The sequence below is a fragment of the Parambassis ranga genome, chromosome 14 (assembly GCF_900634625.1).
Source record: "Parambassis ranga chromosome 14, fParRan2.1, whole genome shotgun sequence".
Lineage (NCBI taxonomy): Eukaryota > Metazoa > Chordata > Actinopteri > Ambassidae > Parambassis > Parambassis ranga.
The window spans coordinates 3049525-3069481 of NC_041034.1; the positions used below are offsets into that span (position 1 = coordinate 3049525).

The 19957-nt window shown below is 41.1% G+C and overlaps 1 protein-coding gene across 1 annotated transcript in view; it reads left to right on the forward strand.

Moving 5' to 3' along the window:
• doc2b (double C2-like domains, beta) overlaps nucleotides 1–19957 on the forward strand; it is a 99491-nt gene that overhangs the window by 52982 nt on the left and 26552 nt on the right. The window contains exon 3 of the mRNA XM_028421415.1: nucleotides 15673–15747. Within this exon, the coding sequence (XP_028277216.1) occupies nucleotides 15673–15747 (75 nt within the window). The remainder of the gene's footprint in view (nucleotides 1–15672; nucleotides 15748–19957) is intronic.

The window sequence follows — 19957 nt, forward strand, 5'->3', positions numbered from 1 at the left end:
TTGCAGTTGGAAAATAAGAGCATAAAAGCTACATTCTGTTTGAATGACAGTGCTGCCTGCTGCAGTACAAACAAACATCAGCTTTTCACCTCTCCAGCTTGCCTGCTGCAAACATAACATCACCCTGCAGTCCTATTTTGTACTGTGTCAAATCTCACTGAGTAACACGCTGCCACTTTCTTTAGTTCCTCCCACCTCAGCTGAATAAAGATTTCTGCGCTCCCTCATGAGATTACATTACTGCGCACCTAAAAAAAAATCAACCTCAGACAAAAACAAGATCGTCTCTGTCATTGTACTCTGCTCCTCCAGCTGAGAGTCTCCTTATTGGTTGTTACGCCTCAACACATCAGCACACAGCCATTAAATTTTCCCTGCAGGAGGCCCCGGCTGTATGGGAAGGTGCAGTCCTCGCTCCGCTGTCATCATCCTTGTGGTTACTCAGCTTGATAAGATATGAAAACTCATAAACCAGTTTACAGCTCTTGCACATCTCTCTTAAACAGCTGCACTGACAGCAAGACTGTAGCACCTGACACATCTCTTAGACCTCGGACACAGCAGCCATGACACCCATTGGCCTCCACATCACCGCTCCTAAGTGATTTCACTCACACCTGACTTTTCCAATTTATTATCTTAGCAGGCAACAGTCACAGCTGATCTGAGGTCTCTGTTCAAACCTAATGGGTTCTAACCCGCCCTCGCTACCCTGCTGCTCGTCTATCAGAATGAATGATCTGTTTGGACTCGGCAGACTGATGGAATCAGCGATAAAACATGAGCCCCGCATGTTAAAAGTTTAAAGATGAATCACTTTTCCTGGTTTCTTTATGGTTTTTTTTTGTGTAGCAGCATGGCCTGGAGATGGTGATACTAGCCAGTCTGTCAGCCTGTCTGTCCATCTGTCCAACAATTTGGTGCACAGTGAGATATCTCAATATAGAAAACAACACTGTTTGTCTGCCATCTGAGGGAGCGTTGTAACAGACTTGTCTCAGACTTGTCAGCCATGTTCAGACTCCACTGTGATAAGAATCCATACAACACAGTACAATGCAATACATTATGCGATATATGTTACCATGGAAACATGTTATAATATAACATATATTAATATGTTTATTTTACAGTAGCAGTCAAACCATTGGACAGCTTTGCATGCTCTTGGCATTCTATTAGTCACAGGTGGGGTTGATACACAGTTCTCTGTGAGAGAATAGTCCAGTCCAACAACTGTTCAAATCCATATTATAGCAAGAACCAATCAAATAAGTAAAGAGAAACAACAGTCCATCATCATTTCAAGACATAAAGGTCAGGAAACCCCCAAAAACGTGCAGTCGCCAAAAACCATCACATGCTCTAGTGCTGCAATAACGCCACAACAACAAGAGCCAAGAAACACAAGGACTGGACTTTAGACCACTGGAAATGTGTACTTAGGTGTGACAAGTCCAAATCTGAGATTCTTCCCTTCAGAAACAGAAGAGGTGGGCAGAGGGTGTCTACACACTGGTGACACTGTAAAGCACAGAGGAGGAGGCGTGGTGGCACTGTTGGTCGTAGTTAGACCACAGTTTTTTAACAGGACAATGACACCTCCAGTTTCTATAAAACTGTCTGACCAAGAAGAAGAGCAACAGAGCGGTGAGACAGTTTGGGGTGTGCAGTCACCAAGTCCTCCAAACCTCATGGAGCTGACTGTTTGAATGCCAACCGTGTTCAAAGTTGTCATCAAAGCTAAAGGAGGCTAAAACATATTCAAGTTTAAGACTGTTGTTGACTACATAATTCTACGTGTAGTGTATTTGAGTACAATATGATGCAATACATGGAAATACATTAACTATTTACTTTAAAGAAGCTATATTATTTTACATGTTTGCTCAAAGACCAGATCAACTTCCCTTCAAACACAGCAGTGTGAACACCAGTTCATGTAAATACATCTCATGGAAAGTCTTCACTCTTTCTAAATATCACTCCTCTCTGAGACAGTGCTTTTTAATAAGGATGATTCACAAATGACACATACAATTGACATTTAGAGACACTTACTCATAATTTACATAAATTTAGTCAACATGAAGAAAGGAAGTACAGCTTTACATGTATCACATATGGACAGCCGCTGATCTGAACCTCCTCAGGGAACTGTTCAAGTGCCAAAGTTATGCTGCTGAAAACAGGATCATAAGATCTTTGTATCCTTTGTAGAATGGAGCAGGAGATCAACGGGTGGACTGATGCTGCACCGCTCTGTTTTAGTGAAGAGAGCTTATCAAATGATCTTTGTTCCTCCCTTCACCTATGGCCACGAGCTGAAAGAATGTGATCAATGATACATTCTCCCTTAGAGATAGGCTGAGGAGCTCAGTCATCCCGAAGGACCTTGGAGTAAAGCTGCTGCTCCTCCAGTTGAGGTGGTCCAGGAATCTGATTAGGATTAGGTGTCCTTGTTGGAGTGTTTTGGGCATGTCCAACTAGAAGGGGGGTGGACCCAGGAGGTCTGAAAGTCTCTTCAACACGGATGCAGATACATGGATCAATGGAAAACTGGATCATTTGCTCATCTATGTGTACCTGCCAGTGTTTATCATAGTGTAGGACAGACATCATCAGATCCTCCCTGTCATCCACATATTAAAGCAGCAGTAGAGTCTTAATCTAGCCACAGGGGTCTGAGGCCAGTGACTTCTGTGCCGTTTCCAAGGCTGGATAAATAGAGAGGATTGTGTCAGGAAGGGCATCCGGTGGAAAACGTGCCAAATTTAAACAAGCGTATCGGCAGTTTGAATTCCGTCCCAGACTGAGGCTGAGGTTAACAACGACCGCAGACCCATGCTGTGGACCTACAGGGTGCCGGCGGAAATTGGACTACTGCTGGTCAAAGAAGGAGAGGAGGCAGACGGGTCCACAGACAGAGAGAGAGAGAGAGAGAGAAGAGGAAAGGCAAGACTGCAGGTCTGAGAATAGGGACTATTTACATTGCTAGATATTATATATGTGTCTGCAGGAGAGCAGATGGAGAGGTAGATACAAAGTGATCTAGTCTTTCTCTTTAGGAACACCTCCCGCTATAGATAAAACAAGTTTTGCTGCCTTCATCAGTGAATCAGATATCATCTTTGACATCTTTACAATTCAAGTGCAACCTGTTTATTCAGCACCACCTACACTTCAGGAACCTACATTAACACTGTGTCACTCTCTTCTTCTACAGACGGCATTTTCATTGCCTGATATGCCCACACTCATGTGGGAGCACACAAACATACACTCACTCACGTCTTTGGTGTTTTGTGTCTGTTATTGTAACACTGTGTTTGTTTCTACATAAAAAAAAGACTGAAGACTGAAGAATGAAACAACTTGTCTTCATTTGTACTCCCTGTATTACAGTAAATAGAAGCGCATCTGAGAGGTTTTTTATTTTTACTTTTCAACGTACCGATTTCGCCTCTAAAATATCGATGAACTGTCCGATGGGCCTTCCCACAAGGCTATTCAGAAAGGATTAAGTGAGGCGCTGTTATGTCAGAGCTGCAGCAAAATCAATTGTGATTCATATCTTAACAGTTAATACTGGTGCTGTCAAGCCTTAGACAGCAAGTGCCTGGTGAAAAAAACACAGTAAATCATCCATGTAGTTTGTCCGATAAGACTTTTTTTTTGTTGCACTTGTGCATCATTAACTTAAAGAAACAAGAGAACAACAAGACAGGCGTGAAAAAAAAATCAATATCAGTCTTTGTTTGGTGCAAAGCTCCAATTAGTTAGCTTAGAGTAGCATTATTGAAACAAGATGGTCACATTTTTCTACTCCTACTTGTCTTTTCGTTAAGCTAAGCTAAGGCTCAATACAAGTTATCGCCTCAAAAGTATTGATTATTAAAAGGGGATGTAAACACGCTTGTCCTTGGCAAAAACAGCAGAAAGTAAACAGCTATGTGCCCACTTATGGTTGTATAAGATGCAAGAAAATAGCAGAGAAACTTTTTACAGATAGGACCCCGTTCACACTGGGGAAATCAATCCGGCTAGATCCACCTTTCGCAGGTGGATCTTGCTGGATTGCCTCAAATGTGGCTCAGGTATATGATACTTCCGGTTCACAGGGACAGTGTCCGGGTCGCGTACAAAAGCCGTATGTAAACAACCATCGAACTACGACAGCTTTGCCCCGAGTTTATTTTCAACAAGGCTACAAAGTGCTTTTTGACCCGAAGAAAGAATGAGCGACACGGGACAAAAAAAACGCACAACGCATGCGCACACGCGGTCCTACCGTGGCCTGAACAAACTCTGTATATTACGAGGCGCCACCTAGCGGTTTGGAGGACAACAGACACGTGTGTGTGATAGCCAGATTTGAAAATAGGTCTGAACGTATCCAGCTTAAACGCTATCTGAACGGGGCCTAAGTACTGTTTCGAGAGGAAGTGAAAGCGGACTGCGACACACAAGGAAAGAGGACTACAAAAATAAGACAGGAAGTACAAGGAACCTGTCAATATCAATAAAATAAACAAGAAGACAAACACATCCCAATACAAGAAACTGAAGCCGTAAATCCAGATAACTAGATACTGCGATAAATTGAAACCCAACAGGACAGAAAACCCGAAACAAGCCTCAAATCAAAACATGCAAATCTTCTGAGAATAACACACATTATAAGATGCGCTTTAGGTCTGTTCAGCAGAACAGAAACTGTAAACAAGTCAGATATAAATAGCTGTGGACACCAAGCGGAGCCTATTCTCATTCCTATTCTGCTGTCCGTGTGTGTGGATTTGTTGGATTATCTGCAGCAGCAGCAGTTCAGAGCTGTTTTTTTCAATCATTACAGACCGACTGCAACTGTTGTCCCAGACCAAATTAATTAAAGCCAAATGTAAGTTTGTTAGTGAAGTTTACTGTATCAACAGATGTTTCAAATTAAGTGTGGCTCTAATCAAACTTTCTGTTTCAGAACTGAAAACATTTCTGCGGCGCTCTGAGCCAAACGGCTCCTCGGCAAACACACACTGCTTAATTTTATTTTCATTTTTCATCTCAGTGTTTATTTTGCATGTTGCTTCAAATGCTTTAATTTCAAATGTTGTTTTTTGTCTTCTTTTCTCCTCCACTTTACTCTTCTGCATGCCGTCATCGTCTCTGTGTGTGTTGGTGCTTTATGTTTGCTGGAAAAAAACAGCTTCCTATCCCCAGATACAAGAAGGTAAGCCACTGAGATAAGCTCCAATCCCAACCAGTCCCCACTAATCAATACTTAAGATTTATCTAACCAGCGCCCAGACCCTGTGAGCCCTGATCAGACCCACCACTGACCCCTAGCCCCCGCTCTCCTCTTCCTCCTCTGAGCTCCCTCTCCTTTATCGTTGTAATGTGATTACTTGTGTTTTGGTCCCATTTTTCTCCAGTAGTGCATTTTTACCAATAATTACTCATCAAGACAATTTAACTAATTAAAAACGAACACGCTGATAACAAACAGTGACAGAAGCATGCAGAGAAATGTGGCCCTAAAGGTCAACCACATTCACATTACTGTTACACATCATCAATCAGCTGTTCACGTGTAAATTCTAATTAGAAGATGCAATCTAGATTCTTGTTCGACGAACTTTCCTGAACCAAAACTCTTTGTTTCTGCTCACAGTGTATTTAAGTAAGCACAAACACAAGCAGAAACAGAAAAGCTGCTACGGATATAAGCTCGATACATTATTTACAAAGTTGGCAAGTGTAAAATATTCGATTTTAACCTAAAGATAAAAGATCTAAAGATTCTCTGGAGTCTGTAAGTCCAGTTTTTTTGGTTTGTTTTAGCATCCTGAGTATTTTTGGATAGCCCGGCTAGGGTCCGTCACTTTTTGGGGTACTCTTGGAAACTGCTTAAACAACTGAAATTGCTTAAAAAGCCTGGTTTTTGTTCCTTCTTGGATGTTTTCTTAAATTTCTTGATGTTTTAGCTTTGCTTGTGTTTTCTCCAGTTTCTCCACATGTAGACGACTTCTGTGTGTGTGTGTGTTTTTTTAAATACCATAATTGCACTTCCATTGTGTTGCTCTGTTTTCACACAATGACAACATGAGGGAGGCCATCACGCAGGGTAAACTTGCCTGGTTTGTTAGTGTGGGGAGAGATGCACAATGGACACAGTGGAACTACATTTAACCGAGTAATGGAAAAAAAAACATTTAACGAGTCTGGCACAAACGCAGACTTAAAAGAACGATTTCCGAGCAAGCACTTGGTTGTATTGATTTCTAACAATTAATATTGGCAGTTTATCAATTTAATTGAAACCTTGAATCTTTTGTTCCTACACAACATAATGCACTGTCAATATCCCAACAAATAAAGATGGACCGATTATCCCTGTCATCACCTAGGTTAGGTTTCCTGAGAACTGACCTTGAAGCAGTGCGTCTTTCTTCTACTGTTGGATGCTGATTGGCTCGTTAGGCTTGCTAGTGAGTGCATCAAACAATCAGTTACCTCCTCAACGTTACAGATTCAAGGGAGATTTGAGTAACAGAAAGCCTCTGGTCCTGATCTCTCCTCTGGTCTTAGAGGTGCTGAATCTAAGCTAACCAGCTAGCATTCAGTGACCACACACACCTGTCCACTAAAAACAGCCCTGTTTCTTAATACTGCATTCATTTAGGAACTAAAATCCTTTAAAAGAGTGACGGTGTAAACATGTTTGTTGGATTGGATAGAGCTCAAAGGGAAAATTAGATAAGGTTTAAAGCTGTATTTAAGGTTTGATAGCATAAAAAAATATACACACACAAGTCAGAAAAAAGAAATAAGGTAATAACTGTACGTATTAAGTGACGCTTTAAGTTGCTTTATGTTCCCTTATTCTTCATAGAGTATTGATTCAGTGCTTCGTAGTGCACATTATATATATTTACCTCATTGATATAACATGAAATTATTAGAAATGTAGTCAAATTAAAGCCTCTGTATTTGTGCTGTTAGTGTGTATGATTCAAAAATCTCTAAATTTCCACTTATTATCCTCGACAAAAATCCCATTCATCACTAATCAGCATCCCTGCTGTGGTTCCCCTCCAAATCAATGACTTGTTATCAATAATATGACTGGCACTGAAACTAATGTGTCCCAGCACGGCCATGTGACACCCCCGCCACCTCCCCCACACTCTCCCTCAAGCCTCTCCATCGTGAGTATTGACATACATCTGTGATAAATGGTGGGCCATCTGCCAGCTTTCCATATTACCTACCTCCATCACTTCTCGATCGCCTTGACCTGAACGCCTCCACTGACCCCAGGTGCCACCTGAGGCATTAACCCCTTCTTTAACGGGACGGCGGGTCAGCTTCCTCCTCGGCTTAGATCAATGGCTCCTCTCTCGCCCGTCCTGTTATCTGCTGCTCCTGGTGATTGATGTTTCCTCCACCTGCGCGTTAGCAGCCCAGTCAGATATGGTAATGAAGACACATGCCCCAGCGATCAAGAGGCTGATAGCGCTGTGGAAAATAAGCACCCATGGGATTTATGTATGGCTTTGAAAATACACATGAACACTATCTGATTAAAATGAATGTGTCTGTCTATGTTTAATGACTTTGTATATAAATATGGTTAAACTTAGCAGATTCATGTGAACAAGAACAAAAGCTTAAGGAACATAGAAATGTAACAAACACAAAAAAACAGGTTCAAACTCCAGTTTCAAGTTCAACAATGTATATATTCTTTTTTTATGCAAAATAAAACAGAAATCCTGGAAAATGTTAAACATGTCTTCACAGCAGAAACAAACATGTTTACAGCCGGGTACAAAAACAACATTGGGCTCTATAGATCTCTATAGAGACTTTGGAAACACAGCTTGGAGGCTGAAAAACTGCTTGGTAGGCTATTGCTTTAAGTCCTTATATAATGATATAATGTCTGTATGATCTCCTCCCTAGCAGTGTTAATTTTGGCAGCAATTTCGGATTTAGTTTTTATTTTAGTCTTGTGACTAAAATGTCATTTGATTTTAGTCACGTTTTAGTCATCAACATTTTTAAAGTTTTAGTCTAGTTTTAGTCGACTAAATATCAAATAATGTTAGTCGACTAAATCTGCCGTGGATTTAGTCGACTAAAATTCTATGATATATATTTTTCATGAAATATTTAAGGTTTGATTGTGCAATAAAAACAGGCACAGCTTTAACTTGTGTTATTTGAAACAAACATCTCTTTATTTAATTGCTATGATCTTTTCACAAAAGCACCAGTGAACAGTGAGCTGCTCTCCCTGAACACACTGTTCAGTCATGACCTTCTTCATGAATCCTCCATAACTACAGCAAAACACTTCAGTGACAACTTAGAAACAGGTCACATGCTGTAAAACCATCAGCAGCGGTGTCTTCATTTATAGATTTTGTCACGTGTATCTTTGAACGGAAGTTAAGATGACTCGTCTGCAAACGTCGCTTCAGGTTTATTGTTTTTACCGCTGATAGTCGCTCTGCACGGTTTGTAAACCGTCTTGTTTGTCTTGAAATTAAACGTGTCTGTGTGTCTGTTCTCCTGTTTTGTGTGACCATGCATGAGTACGCCTTCTTCCAGCATCGCGGCGCAACGTCCTTACACAGAGAGAGCACTTCTGATTGGCTCTCTGCCGCCGTCTCCTGATTCGTCCCTCCCTTTCCACAAACAAAATTTGCTCTGATTGGATCTCGTCTCCATCAATAATTTCGTCTCGTTTTTATTCGTTGACGAAAGTGTCAATCCATTTCGTCTTCGTTTTTGGCACCGTGCGTTAGTTTTTATTTAGTTATCGTCTCGTTTTTATCAGCAAAAAAAGGTCGTTAACGAAAACTATGACGAAAATGATTCGTCAACAAAATTAACACTGCTCCCTAGTCACTGTTGTGTGTCCTTGGGCAAGACACTTTACCTGCATAGCCTCCAGTGTACTCACTGGTGTATGGCGCTCTTTGCTGGGCTGCCTTAAGCAATTTCCCCATTGTGGGACTAATAAAGGTTTCAATTATTATTATTATTATTATTATTATTATTATTTTTAGAAAAACATCCCTACTCTGGTAAAATAGCATTAAAAAAATGTCATTACATGAAGCATATCTCTTACAATTCATTAATATCATGAACATAAATATATAAAATAAACATCTCATGGGCAAGTATCTGTATTATTATTATTATTAATTTGATTGCTGCAAGGCAATCAAATTAAAAAACTATTGCACTTTGCAATTTGAAAAACTATAATTTTTTGAAAAAAACTTGACATTGACCAATTTCAGCCATTCAATTATCAAAATGTTCATCTCACAGAGGACATTCCGGGTCAATGTCAAGTTTTTTTCAAAAAATTATAGTTTTTCAAATATTAAGCAATTTCTGTGTCATTTTTAACATGGGAGTCTATGGAGGAGCCTCAAAACCACCTTCAACTTTGACATGTAACTAGTTCCACATGCTTTCAGCTACAGAACCCGTTCAAACATCATTCTGTTCAGCTCTTCAAGGGCTGTTAAACTTGTATTCGGATTTGTTCAAATATGTTTCGTTTTCAAAATATGAATAAAAATTCAAAAGCCATTTAACATTGAAGTCTATGAGAGAGAGTCCTTCAACGAGGGTCATCTGCCAAATGTATCTCCTCCTATTAAGATTTTCTACTTTTCAAAATATGAGCTTCATCTTTTCAAATTCTTAACCGTGTTTCAGTGAATTAAATTCAGATTGCAGATTCTCCAGCAATTCAGAGCAATCCTTCACATCAGCATTCAAAGCAATGCTTCAGCTGCAGCAATCAAACTTGCATGTTCTTCAGAAAATGCCTTTTCTAGTTATTTTTAGTGTTCGAACTTATCCAAGAATAGACTCCATTAAAGACTCACTGCACAATCATGTTGACAGGTGAAGACAACCCGTGTGAAGCACAGATAGACAAACCCTAAAATCATCCGACCAAAAGATCTGTGGCACAGTGCTGCATGTGATGAAGGATGTATTTGAACACAGCAGCATGTATGCTCTGTTTTAAATGCTCTAAACTTGGAGCTGGACCTCCTTTCAGGCTTCTATTCAGGAGATTTGTTATGAATGAATGTGTGTGAGATGGGAGGTGTGTGTGTGTGTGTGTGTCTGTGTGTGTGTACACTTCCATCTGCCTGGTGCAGCGGTCATTTTTCCTCCGTACCCTCCATAATTATGATCAACCGAGTATTCACGGTGTGCTTGTGCAATCAGCAGCTTGATGCAGCTGTCTCCTCATCCTCGGTCCAACCTCATACATAATGTGTCTCAGCTTCAGGTGTGTATTCAGGGCAACAATAGAAGCAGATGAAGATGACACTTTAACCCCTTCAATCAGCTCTCATGGAGCTGATTCAGTAATGTGTTAGTGTGAAAGAAACAGTTACAGCTAAACACTGAGTAACATTCCCACACTCAGAGGTGCAGAGTCAGATTTATGTTTCCATTTGTGTGTGTGTGTATTTTGAATTCAGCACATCGTACAAAGCTGAATATTTTCCATGTTTAGTTCACCCCGGCTGCTCCCTGGATGAGCGAGGAGAAAATAAGAAAGCAGATTGAGGAGAAAGGGTCATGGCTGGTACTGAGACTCGGGTTGTAAAGTGAATGTTGACTGTGTTGCATAAAGCAGCAGAATCCCTGCATGCCTCTCAGCTTCTGCTGCTCAGCTCTGCGTGAATGTGTCACTCTAATAAAAGTTAAAGGGAGAGTTCACATACAATCAAATATTTACATGTATCCTTTGGCCTGCAGTGCCATTTAGATTGATTGGTGTGAGACAAAAATGCAATTTAATACTTCAACAATGTCTTTTTTCAGGAATTCTGGACCCAGATACTAACAATTTCATGCTGGGACTATTTCCTACCAAACTACACCTGCTGACCTCATCACTGCACAAAATAAAGCCTCCATCTACTTGAATCTGATGGCTCAACCAAGAAGGATGCCATTAAAATGTACACCCAAAGAACCTGCCAGTCGATACTAGTCGATACTTCCAGGCCTCAGAAACAGTGTGTGCATATCTGGAGCCCGTCACATCAATTAGGAGTTAAAAAACAAGGTTATAGGTGTGTGTGTGTGTGTGTGTGTGTGTGTGTGTGTGTGTGTGAGACTGGTTGTTTGTCTCTCTGTGTTAGCACTGGAATAGATTGGTGGCCTGTTCAATGTGTACCAGGTAGCACAGGGCAATACAGATTAAGAAAATGGATGGAAGGATGGAACCCTTTGTGGGGCTGGATATATCCGGATAGTTTTCAATCCACCTCTCGGAGGTGGATCTAGCCGGATTGGCTCAAATGTGGATCAGGTCTGAACGCAAATGTGGCTAGCGAATCCGGCTAGCGACACCATAGTGTCCGGGTCGTGTATGTAAACCATTAAACTACAACAGCTTTGCCCCGAGTTTATTTTCAACAGGGCTACAAAGGAATAAACTGCCTTTTGAACAAAAAAAAAAAACAAAGATTGAGAAAACGCACAACGCATGTGCACATGTGGTCCTACCGCAGCCTGAACGGACTCTGAATATTACGAGGCGCCACCTTAGCATTTTGGAAGAGACCAAACAAGCCGGGTTAAGCTGTGTTGAGCGTGGACATGCGTGTGTGATATTTGAAAATAGGTCTGAACGTATCCAGCTTAAAGACTCAATCCTTCTCTAGCTGAACTGACTTTCTCCAGTGTGAACGGGGCCTATGTGGATTGGTCGTCCTTTGGAGCCTGCCCCCACAGGCTGCAGGAGGAACAGTTTTTGACACCTCCAGACTTTGGAATATTGACCCCATATTTTGTCTTTCTGGAGACAACAAGCTGTTCTTCATAGAAGTCAGCCTCTTTGACCCACAGGAAGTCTTTCTCTGCCACATTATTATTCCGTTTAGGCCGCTCACTTATCAATCGCTCCTCATACGTGAGCAGCCTTCTGACTGATCCTTCCTCTTTATATTCACGGCAAAAGCCACAAGAGTGACAACAAAATCCTTGGAAGGGCGTGCGACGGCCCGTCCAATCAGAGCTTTAGACAAATGTAATCCTGTTGATAGCTCCCTGCATGTATCCGTCTCTGTGACGTGCACAAATGAAATCAGAAGGACCCTCCTTCCCTTTAAACTGATTTCATAGTCTGTGTTTATAACGTGCCGTCTGGACTTTCCCTGAGCTTTGGGGGTACTAAATATATCCGACATCGTCCATCAAAACGTGGACATGTTTATGAGTGGGAGCTGAAGAAATTAGTGTCACAGTGGTTTTATTTTATTTTGTGCAGACAGGATGTAGAGCAGTAGTGTTGCCTTATTACAGACACAGTTGAGTGTGTCATTTTGCTGCCAGTAATTCCTGCTGAGTGCCGGGCTTTGAGCCGAGCTCCTCTATTAGTCCCGATAATTGTGGCAGAACAGACGTCATATTTGTTTTATTTTTCCATTTTCGCTCCATTAAAGAGAAAACCACAAAGGCAGGGAACAATTAAACGAATGATGTTAGACTTTCTCAGTGATGAGGAGGCTTTAGAGGAGAGATGAAGTCTTTGTATTGTGAGATTTTTAAGTCAATTTCACAGCCTTTATTAAGGAGGATTATGTGAGTGTTTGTCTGCTAGACAAAGTAGAAGTGAGGACCATCCTTCAAAAGGAAAAGAAACAATCCATGATAAAAAAGGTGGATATCATATCGCAATACGTACAGTGCCAGTGTTGTCCTAGCGGAGATGGTGATGTCACTAAGTTGGTTAGTGAGGAAAGGGAGGTGACATTTGAACTGGACGCCGGATTTAATAATGAATATTTTCAACAACCGGGAAAGAAACCTTCTGTTAGCTACAATACTGATGAGAACTATGTAAACAGGCATGAGGTGGAGTAGATGGTTTTAAGGCACACGTCAAATTTGCTGTATTGAGACGCCATGGGGCACTCATTTTAGACAATACTCTCAAGGATCAAGCTGATTGGAGCTTTCTGATCGTTCTGCTGATCCGTTTACCTCTCGGTTCAGTTTAGTTTTCGGTTCAGTGCAGACTCAGTCGGATGGCCTGTCCAATGAAGTTTCCTCTGTATCGAGTACAGGCTCAATCAGCTGTTAGCGCTTAGCAGCGGTGTGCCAAAAAGAAAACAGGTCAAGAGCGCAGTCTTCTGTCAGTGGTCAAGGTACCACAGTTAGCTTGATCTCTGAGGCCCCGTTCACACTGGAGAAAGTCATTCCAGCTAGAGTAGGATTGAGCCCAGACAGCCTTTAAGCTGGACGCGTTCAGACCTATTTTCAAATCTGGCTAGCACACACTTGTGTCCGCACTCAATCCGGCTTCATCCAGCGTGTTTGCTGTCCTCCAAACCACTAGGTGGCGCCTCGTAATATGCAGAGTCCGTTCAGACCGCGGTAGGACAGCGTGTGCGCATGCGTCATGCGGTTTTTTGTCCCGTGTCGTGCCCCGTGAACCGGAAGTAGCACAATGCTAACCGGAAGTAGCATGTCGCTAACCGGATTCGCTAGCCACATTTGCGTTCACACCTGAGCCACATTTGAGCCAATCCGGCTAGATCCACCCACGAGAGGTGGATCTAGCCGGATTGAAATCAAACTGGATACAGCCGGATTCGAGGTGTTCACACTCAGAAAAAAAACATCTGGATAGGCCCGAATCCCACTTTAGCCAGATTTTTTTCCCCAGTGTGAACGGGGTATGAGAGTATTCTATTAAAGGTAGGGTAGGAGATTTTAAAAACTCAGTGAGAGTCAGCCAGATTTTGAAAGTAAACACACGCCCCTTTCTCTCTGAGCTCACCCCGAAGCCACGCCTCCACTCACATGGACGCGCATTACCTGAAGACGAGCTGTGGTCTGTGACTTCGGCCTAGGGGTGGGCGATATGGCAAAAATTTTATATCACGATTCTTTAATGATAAAATCACGATCACGATTTTATCATGATTTGTTTTTACATTGACACTAATTTGCATGTTTCTGTGTAAATGACTTAAGGTAGCCTACTCTGTCACTTCTCAAAAACTGTCAGTAGATTTTAAAAAGGCAAACAACAACTCTAATAACGTGCACTCAGTATTAGTTTTCAATAAACATGAAAATTTTAATAACAATTACAGAACAAAATAAAGTTTTATTTCAAATAGTTTAAAAAAGAGAAGTTACACTAATTTAACAAAAAGTGCATCAGAATGAAATCTCCTACCCGACCTTTAAGATCTAAACAGTGACATGCAGTGACAGTAAACGATGTGACCTCTCTTTGTATTGTATTGTATTATCAGTAGTCGTAGTAATCTTTATCAAAGCTGTTACTGCTAATGCTAGCTACTGCTGGACACCAACTTACCTTAGTGATGTTCACTAGGATGTGTAAATAAACCTCCAGCTGTTCTAACAGTTCTAGTTAATTTGCCAGTTTATCGTGTTTTAGTTCTTTGACAGAATTTGGCACAAATGTACTTTGGACTGAAACATGAATTGATTAAGGGATCAAAGGTCATTCTGACTTCACATACATCCACATCTAGTATTAAAAAAAACATCAGTATCTGAACAATGACTTCAGATACTTTCCTCACATTTGGCACAAACATTCATTTTACGTCACTCTGACCTTTTTAAACATTTTTTCTTTTGGACTTCAGAATGAATTGATTCAATTTTGGTGATTGAAGGTCACTGTGACGTCTCTTCCATTCATTATCTCAGAGAATGTATTCAAATCTGGACTCAAGGATGAACTGATCAAATTCATTTATTCCTAATGATGACAACAATTCACAGAAATGTCTTACAGAATAAAAGTCATAGGTAAACGGTTTTACTACTGCTTAACTGGTTGTCTGAAATACAAAGACGTAGTTACTCTTGGCTATTTGTGTACTATTTATTTGATGTCATAAATAACTCCCTCTGGTCATTTAGCCACTCAGAGTAACACACAACATACATAAATACTAGTTTGCATGATCGCATTACTGCTTCATAGGTGCATTTGTGTTTCTTTACTACAGGGGTCCACCTTTACACACCATACAGTTAACAAAAAAGACACATGGAAATTTATCAGACCGGTATGATTCAGCAGAAGATGAATCATGTGTCCATGCCAGCCTGACAGTCAGGTGGTCGGTGCAGACGTCGTTCACAATGCTTGTAATACAAATAATAGTAATTAAAGGACTCTCACGTTGCTTTTATATGAAACACAGTCCTGAATCACCACAGGGGGTCATGGACAAACACTTTTTATGAGGGTTTTCAGAGTTTCTTTGACTGTACTCAGTGGGTTCCCACATGGTGTTCCTCACTGTGTGACTGACCTTTACATCCTCTGCCCTCTGTGAGCTCTATTGATTTCGACTTTAAAGAAACGTAAAACTTCTCCCTTCAGTCGTCTCCTTTGTACACTTGATCAGTGTTTCTCACAGTGAGGTGGAAGATCTTTCTTTGAATGTCTCATTCACAACACAGTTGTATACGTGATTCACAGCAAATACATTTTATATAGCAGCAGATATAGTAGATCTATGTATTTCCTCCTCTTGTCCCCCTCATGTGTTGCTGTTAGACTGTCCCAGGAGTTTTATTTTAATGATTCATGAATGCCTCTCTGTGTTTCTTCCATAGGGGCTCAAGCCGATGGACCACAACGGGTTGTCAGATCCTTATGTCAAGTTGCACCTACTGCCCGGCGCCAGCAAGGTGAGCTCTATGGTTATTAATAATGAATCTGCACTGTTCTCTCACGACTTTAAACACTGTGGTCAAAACTGAGCTCACTTTACTCTAGATGGGTTTTTTCAGGTTAGCTTAGCAAAGTAGATAGAACTGCTACACTGAACAAATGAAGTACACTCTGTAGTATTTCTCATGGCCACTAGAGGGCTGACTCCAAATACAAGTCAATCAATGCATCCCTCAAATAAAACACCTAATTTTATAGCAGAAAGAAGAAAATATTTAAAGTTTAGTACAAATGAACGGTTGCTGGCTCTGCTTCTACATCAGCCTCGTCAGCCTCAGCTCCACTAATGCTCCACCTCTTTCCATGTATTTGGATAATCGGGCGAACTATGTAAATGTTTGACGGTGCCCCCATGTGGCAACTGATATCCTAACACCAGTAGACCTGCGTACCTTTGCAAAGCAATGAGCTTAGAAACGCTCATCGTCACAATTTTGATAAAATGTTGGTCCATCTTTATGCACAGACCTCCACCGGGTTCACGGCTCTGAGTGTCTAGCACTTCTTGTAGGTGACCCGTATGAGGAGGAGGAGGATAATGATCTGTTTCATGATTCAGGGAGCACCACAGTGTGGGTCTGTCAGTGTAAACATTAGCTGACTGACCTAATGCAACCCGCTGCTGAGCTGCACTCGTCTGCTGTGGATTACACGTGGGTTCACATGAACAGATGTAACTTCTGAACTGTTGTAAAAGAGCCTTGAAGGCTGCTCGTGGGTCCCTGTGTGTCAGAGCCACAGTGTGAGATGACTCACTGCTTGTTTCCAAAGAGACAGTGAATTCTTTAACTTGTATCTGACAGCAGGCCTTGAGGATGATTTAATCCTTTCATTAAAAGCTTTCATATCTAATATAGATGCTGTGAATGACTATATTCCACAAAAGCAGCGTATTGAAAGCCAAAGCTGGCTGATTATCTCCCTGACTTACATCACAGTTTCTTCTAATATCTTTTCAAACTTCTGTCGCTTTGATCTGAATCTTGTAATTGTCTGCTCTCAGCACAGAACCTCAGCATTGACTGGGTGAAATTCCACCAATATTCCCAGCCTGCATCCTTACATAAACATTGGTTCCTTTATCGCTCCATAATCAATTGATGTGTCAGGTGCCATCAGCCAATACGTCACTAATGTTTTGAAAAGAATATATATAAATAAAATAATTTAAAATGTAAGTTAATGCAAAACAATTACCTGGAAACGGATGATTTTTGAAGCAGCATTGCATCAGTAGGACGTATAGATCAGCATCCAGAGCTTCCCCTACATTTATTGGAGAGCATTTTTTCACGTCTATTAAGGACTAGGCTTGTGCAAAATCGTATCATGTGCAATTAATCGTCAGAAAAACTGTCATCGATTAATATATATGCCACTTATCGATTACTGCGATTAGTGCCTCGTCATGATGACGCATTTTTTGTGCGGCGTACTCTCACCATCACCCGCGCACATGTGAGCCCACAATAACAATAATGGTGGAAGGCAGTGGTGTTCAGTTAAATAATGCGGAGCAGCACGTTTCTAACATAAGTTCAACGTCTGTCACCATAAGCCGGAGCACGAAGAAAGCCGAAGAAAGCCGAAGAAAGCGCGACGAGGACACAACGCCGGCAACAGCTGTATATAGTGCCACCACATGCATTAGGTGAAGCGTGGAGCGTTGGTTGTTGCCATAGTAACTGGATTTTTGCTTGTATCAAAAGAACGAACTCCGATCTTTATTTATGGACTCCACAGCAAGATAGGAAACATTACTAAGCACTGGAAGAACGTAACAGTTGATTTGCACAGACATACATTTAAATGTGAAATTGTCCGGTTTGTTTGTTTGTCATGTTTTTTCTGCTTCTGTTCTACAGTCTGAGTGAAAACATGCACTAGTGTGGGACATATTCCAGTCACAGGTTAATTTGCACAGACACATTTTTTAACTTGAAATAATCACCGATGTGACTTTTCTGAACTTATTTGTCCTGTTTAATTTTAATGTTGACATGCACTGCTCTGTGACCTTAAGATAAGAACATCTGAAGGACAAATGTACTTTAAATGTTTGCTTCATTATTATTTTGAAGCAGTTTGTGCATCTGTTATCAATACATATTTCCATGGCTGGTTTGTGCCTAATCACTACTCACCAGCTTAACCTGTTAGAATGAAGTAGTACTTTCAGTAAACAGTTTGTATAAACAGCATTTCACATGCCTCATTGTAAAATAAACCAAAAATAAATTTGCACTCTAAAAGATTCTATAAAGAAATCTAGAATCTATTTATAAAATCAATAATCAAAGAAATTTTTAAATTTAAAATCATCTTTATAACCATGTTGTTACTGTGCATGACGAAATGTGTCTGCTTGTAGCCATGATAACACTGTTGATACTTGTTCAGGTGATGTTTTCATACTGCAATCCTTGAGAATCTGCAATTAGCCTGCAGCTAACAGTTGTGTAAGAAGTGTCACAGGGACCATAAAACACATCAACAGTCCACCTGCTGCTGCTCCTCTAGCAGAAATCTGTCCGTCACACAGCTCACGTCTGTCCTACAACTACAGCAGTGATGAGATTGGTGTATAATTCAGAGTATTTGTAGAGAAATGTGACTGTTTACACAGCAACAGTTGAGTCTCTGCTGCCTGGCCTCAGCGGCTGTTTGTGTGCTCTCCGTTCTGCAGAGATAAACAGGAGTGCTACTTTGTTAAAGAGAAATAGCAAGTACACAAACAGAGTTGCTGTGGTTCCAGGCTAAAAATACTCCTTTGAGAGTGAATGACACATAACCAACTGCGTCAGTAGTGATTCATCACTGTATTTGTTCTAATGGAAATTTAACTTAGTCCTCATAAGATACTTGTCAGTGCCAAAACAGGAGCACCGGTTTAAAAATCAAAAAACAGCAGCCAGCAACCTGCTAATCTACCTTTTAATTCCTTCTTTCTTCCATTCTTTCGTTTTCTTTTAAAAAAATGTAAAAACGAAGCAGCTGCAGCTGTTTTTTGACGAATATTTTGGACAACTAAGTAAATAAGGTTCACATGTGCATTATTTTGCCACTCTCTGAGCAGAGGTAAACAAAACTAGGGATGTCCCGATCAGGTTTTTTTGCCCTCGAGTCCCCCGAGTCATTTGATTTTGAGTATCTGCCGATACCGAGTCCTGATCCGATCCTAGCAAAACGTGTGTGTGTGTGTGTCTAGAGCACCACGCTACGAGATTTCACACACGCAGCGGCTCATCGAGGTCTCGAACCAGGACCTCTCGCGCCAAAAGCGACTGTCATACCCCTACACTACAGGACACAGAGCCACCCTCTACAGAAGGCGTTAACTTTGAGAGTCCTAATAAATATATTCGAGTCCTGATCGGGAGGTAATGTCCGATTCCGATTGAGTCTGAAATCACGTAATTCGGGCCCGATTTCCGATCACGTGATCGGATCGGGACATCCCTAAACAAAACCCTTAGCTACCTGGAGCAGCCATCTTGCTAACTGTAAATTTTGATAAACAACCATAACAATTCCAACATCCTGATCCGATCATATATATGTATTACCCGATATCATCCAATCATTGGACTAATACAGCCACAGAAGTCTGAATTGGGAGTTAAAAGGAAACATGGGGTGGGGATGCTGTTAGTTGGAGCTTAACCCAGGAATCCAGGGTCCAGCCCCCCCCCCCCCCCCCCCCCCAACAGCGTTGCTGTTTTGTTTTCACTTGTGTTTGGGGTTATCATTAAAAAAAACTACTGGTTAGGATAACGGGTTAACAAACAGGGCAAGAGGTTAGATAAAGATCATAACACATCAATATCACAACCAGTGTTAATTTTGTTGACGAATCATTTTCGTCATAGTTTTCGTTAACAACCTTTTTTTGCTGATAAAAACGAGACGATAACTAAATAAAAACTAACGCACGGTGCCAAAAACGAAGACGAAATGTATTGACACTTTCGTCAACGAATAAAAACGAGACGAAATTATTGATGGAGACGAGATCCAATCAGAGCAAATTTTGTTTGTGGAAAGGGAGGGACGAATCAGGAGACGGCGGCAGAGAGCCAATCAGAAATGCTCTCTCTGTGTAAGGACGTTGCGCCGCGATGCTGGAAGAAGGCGTGCTCATGCACGGTAACACAAAACAGGAGAACA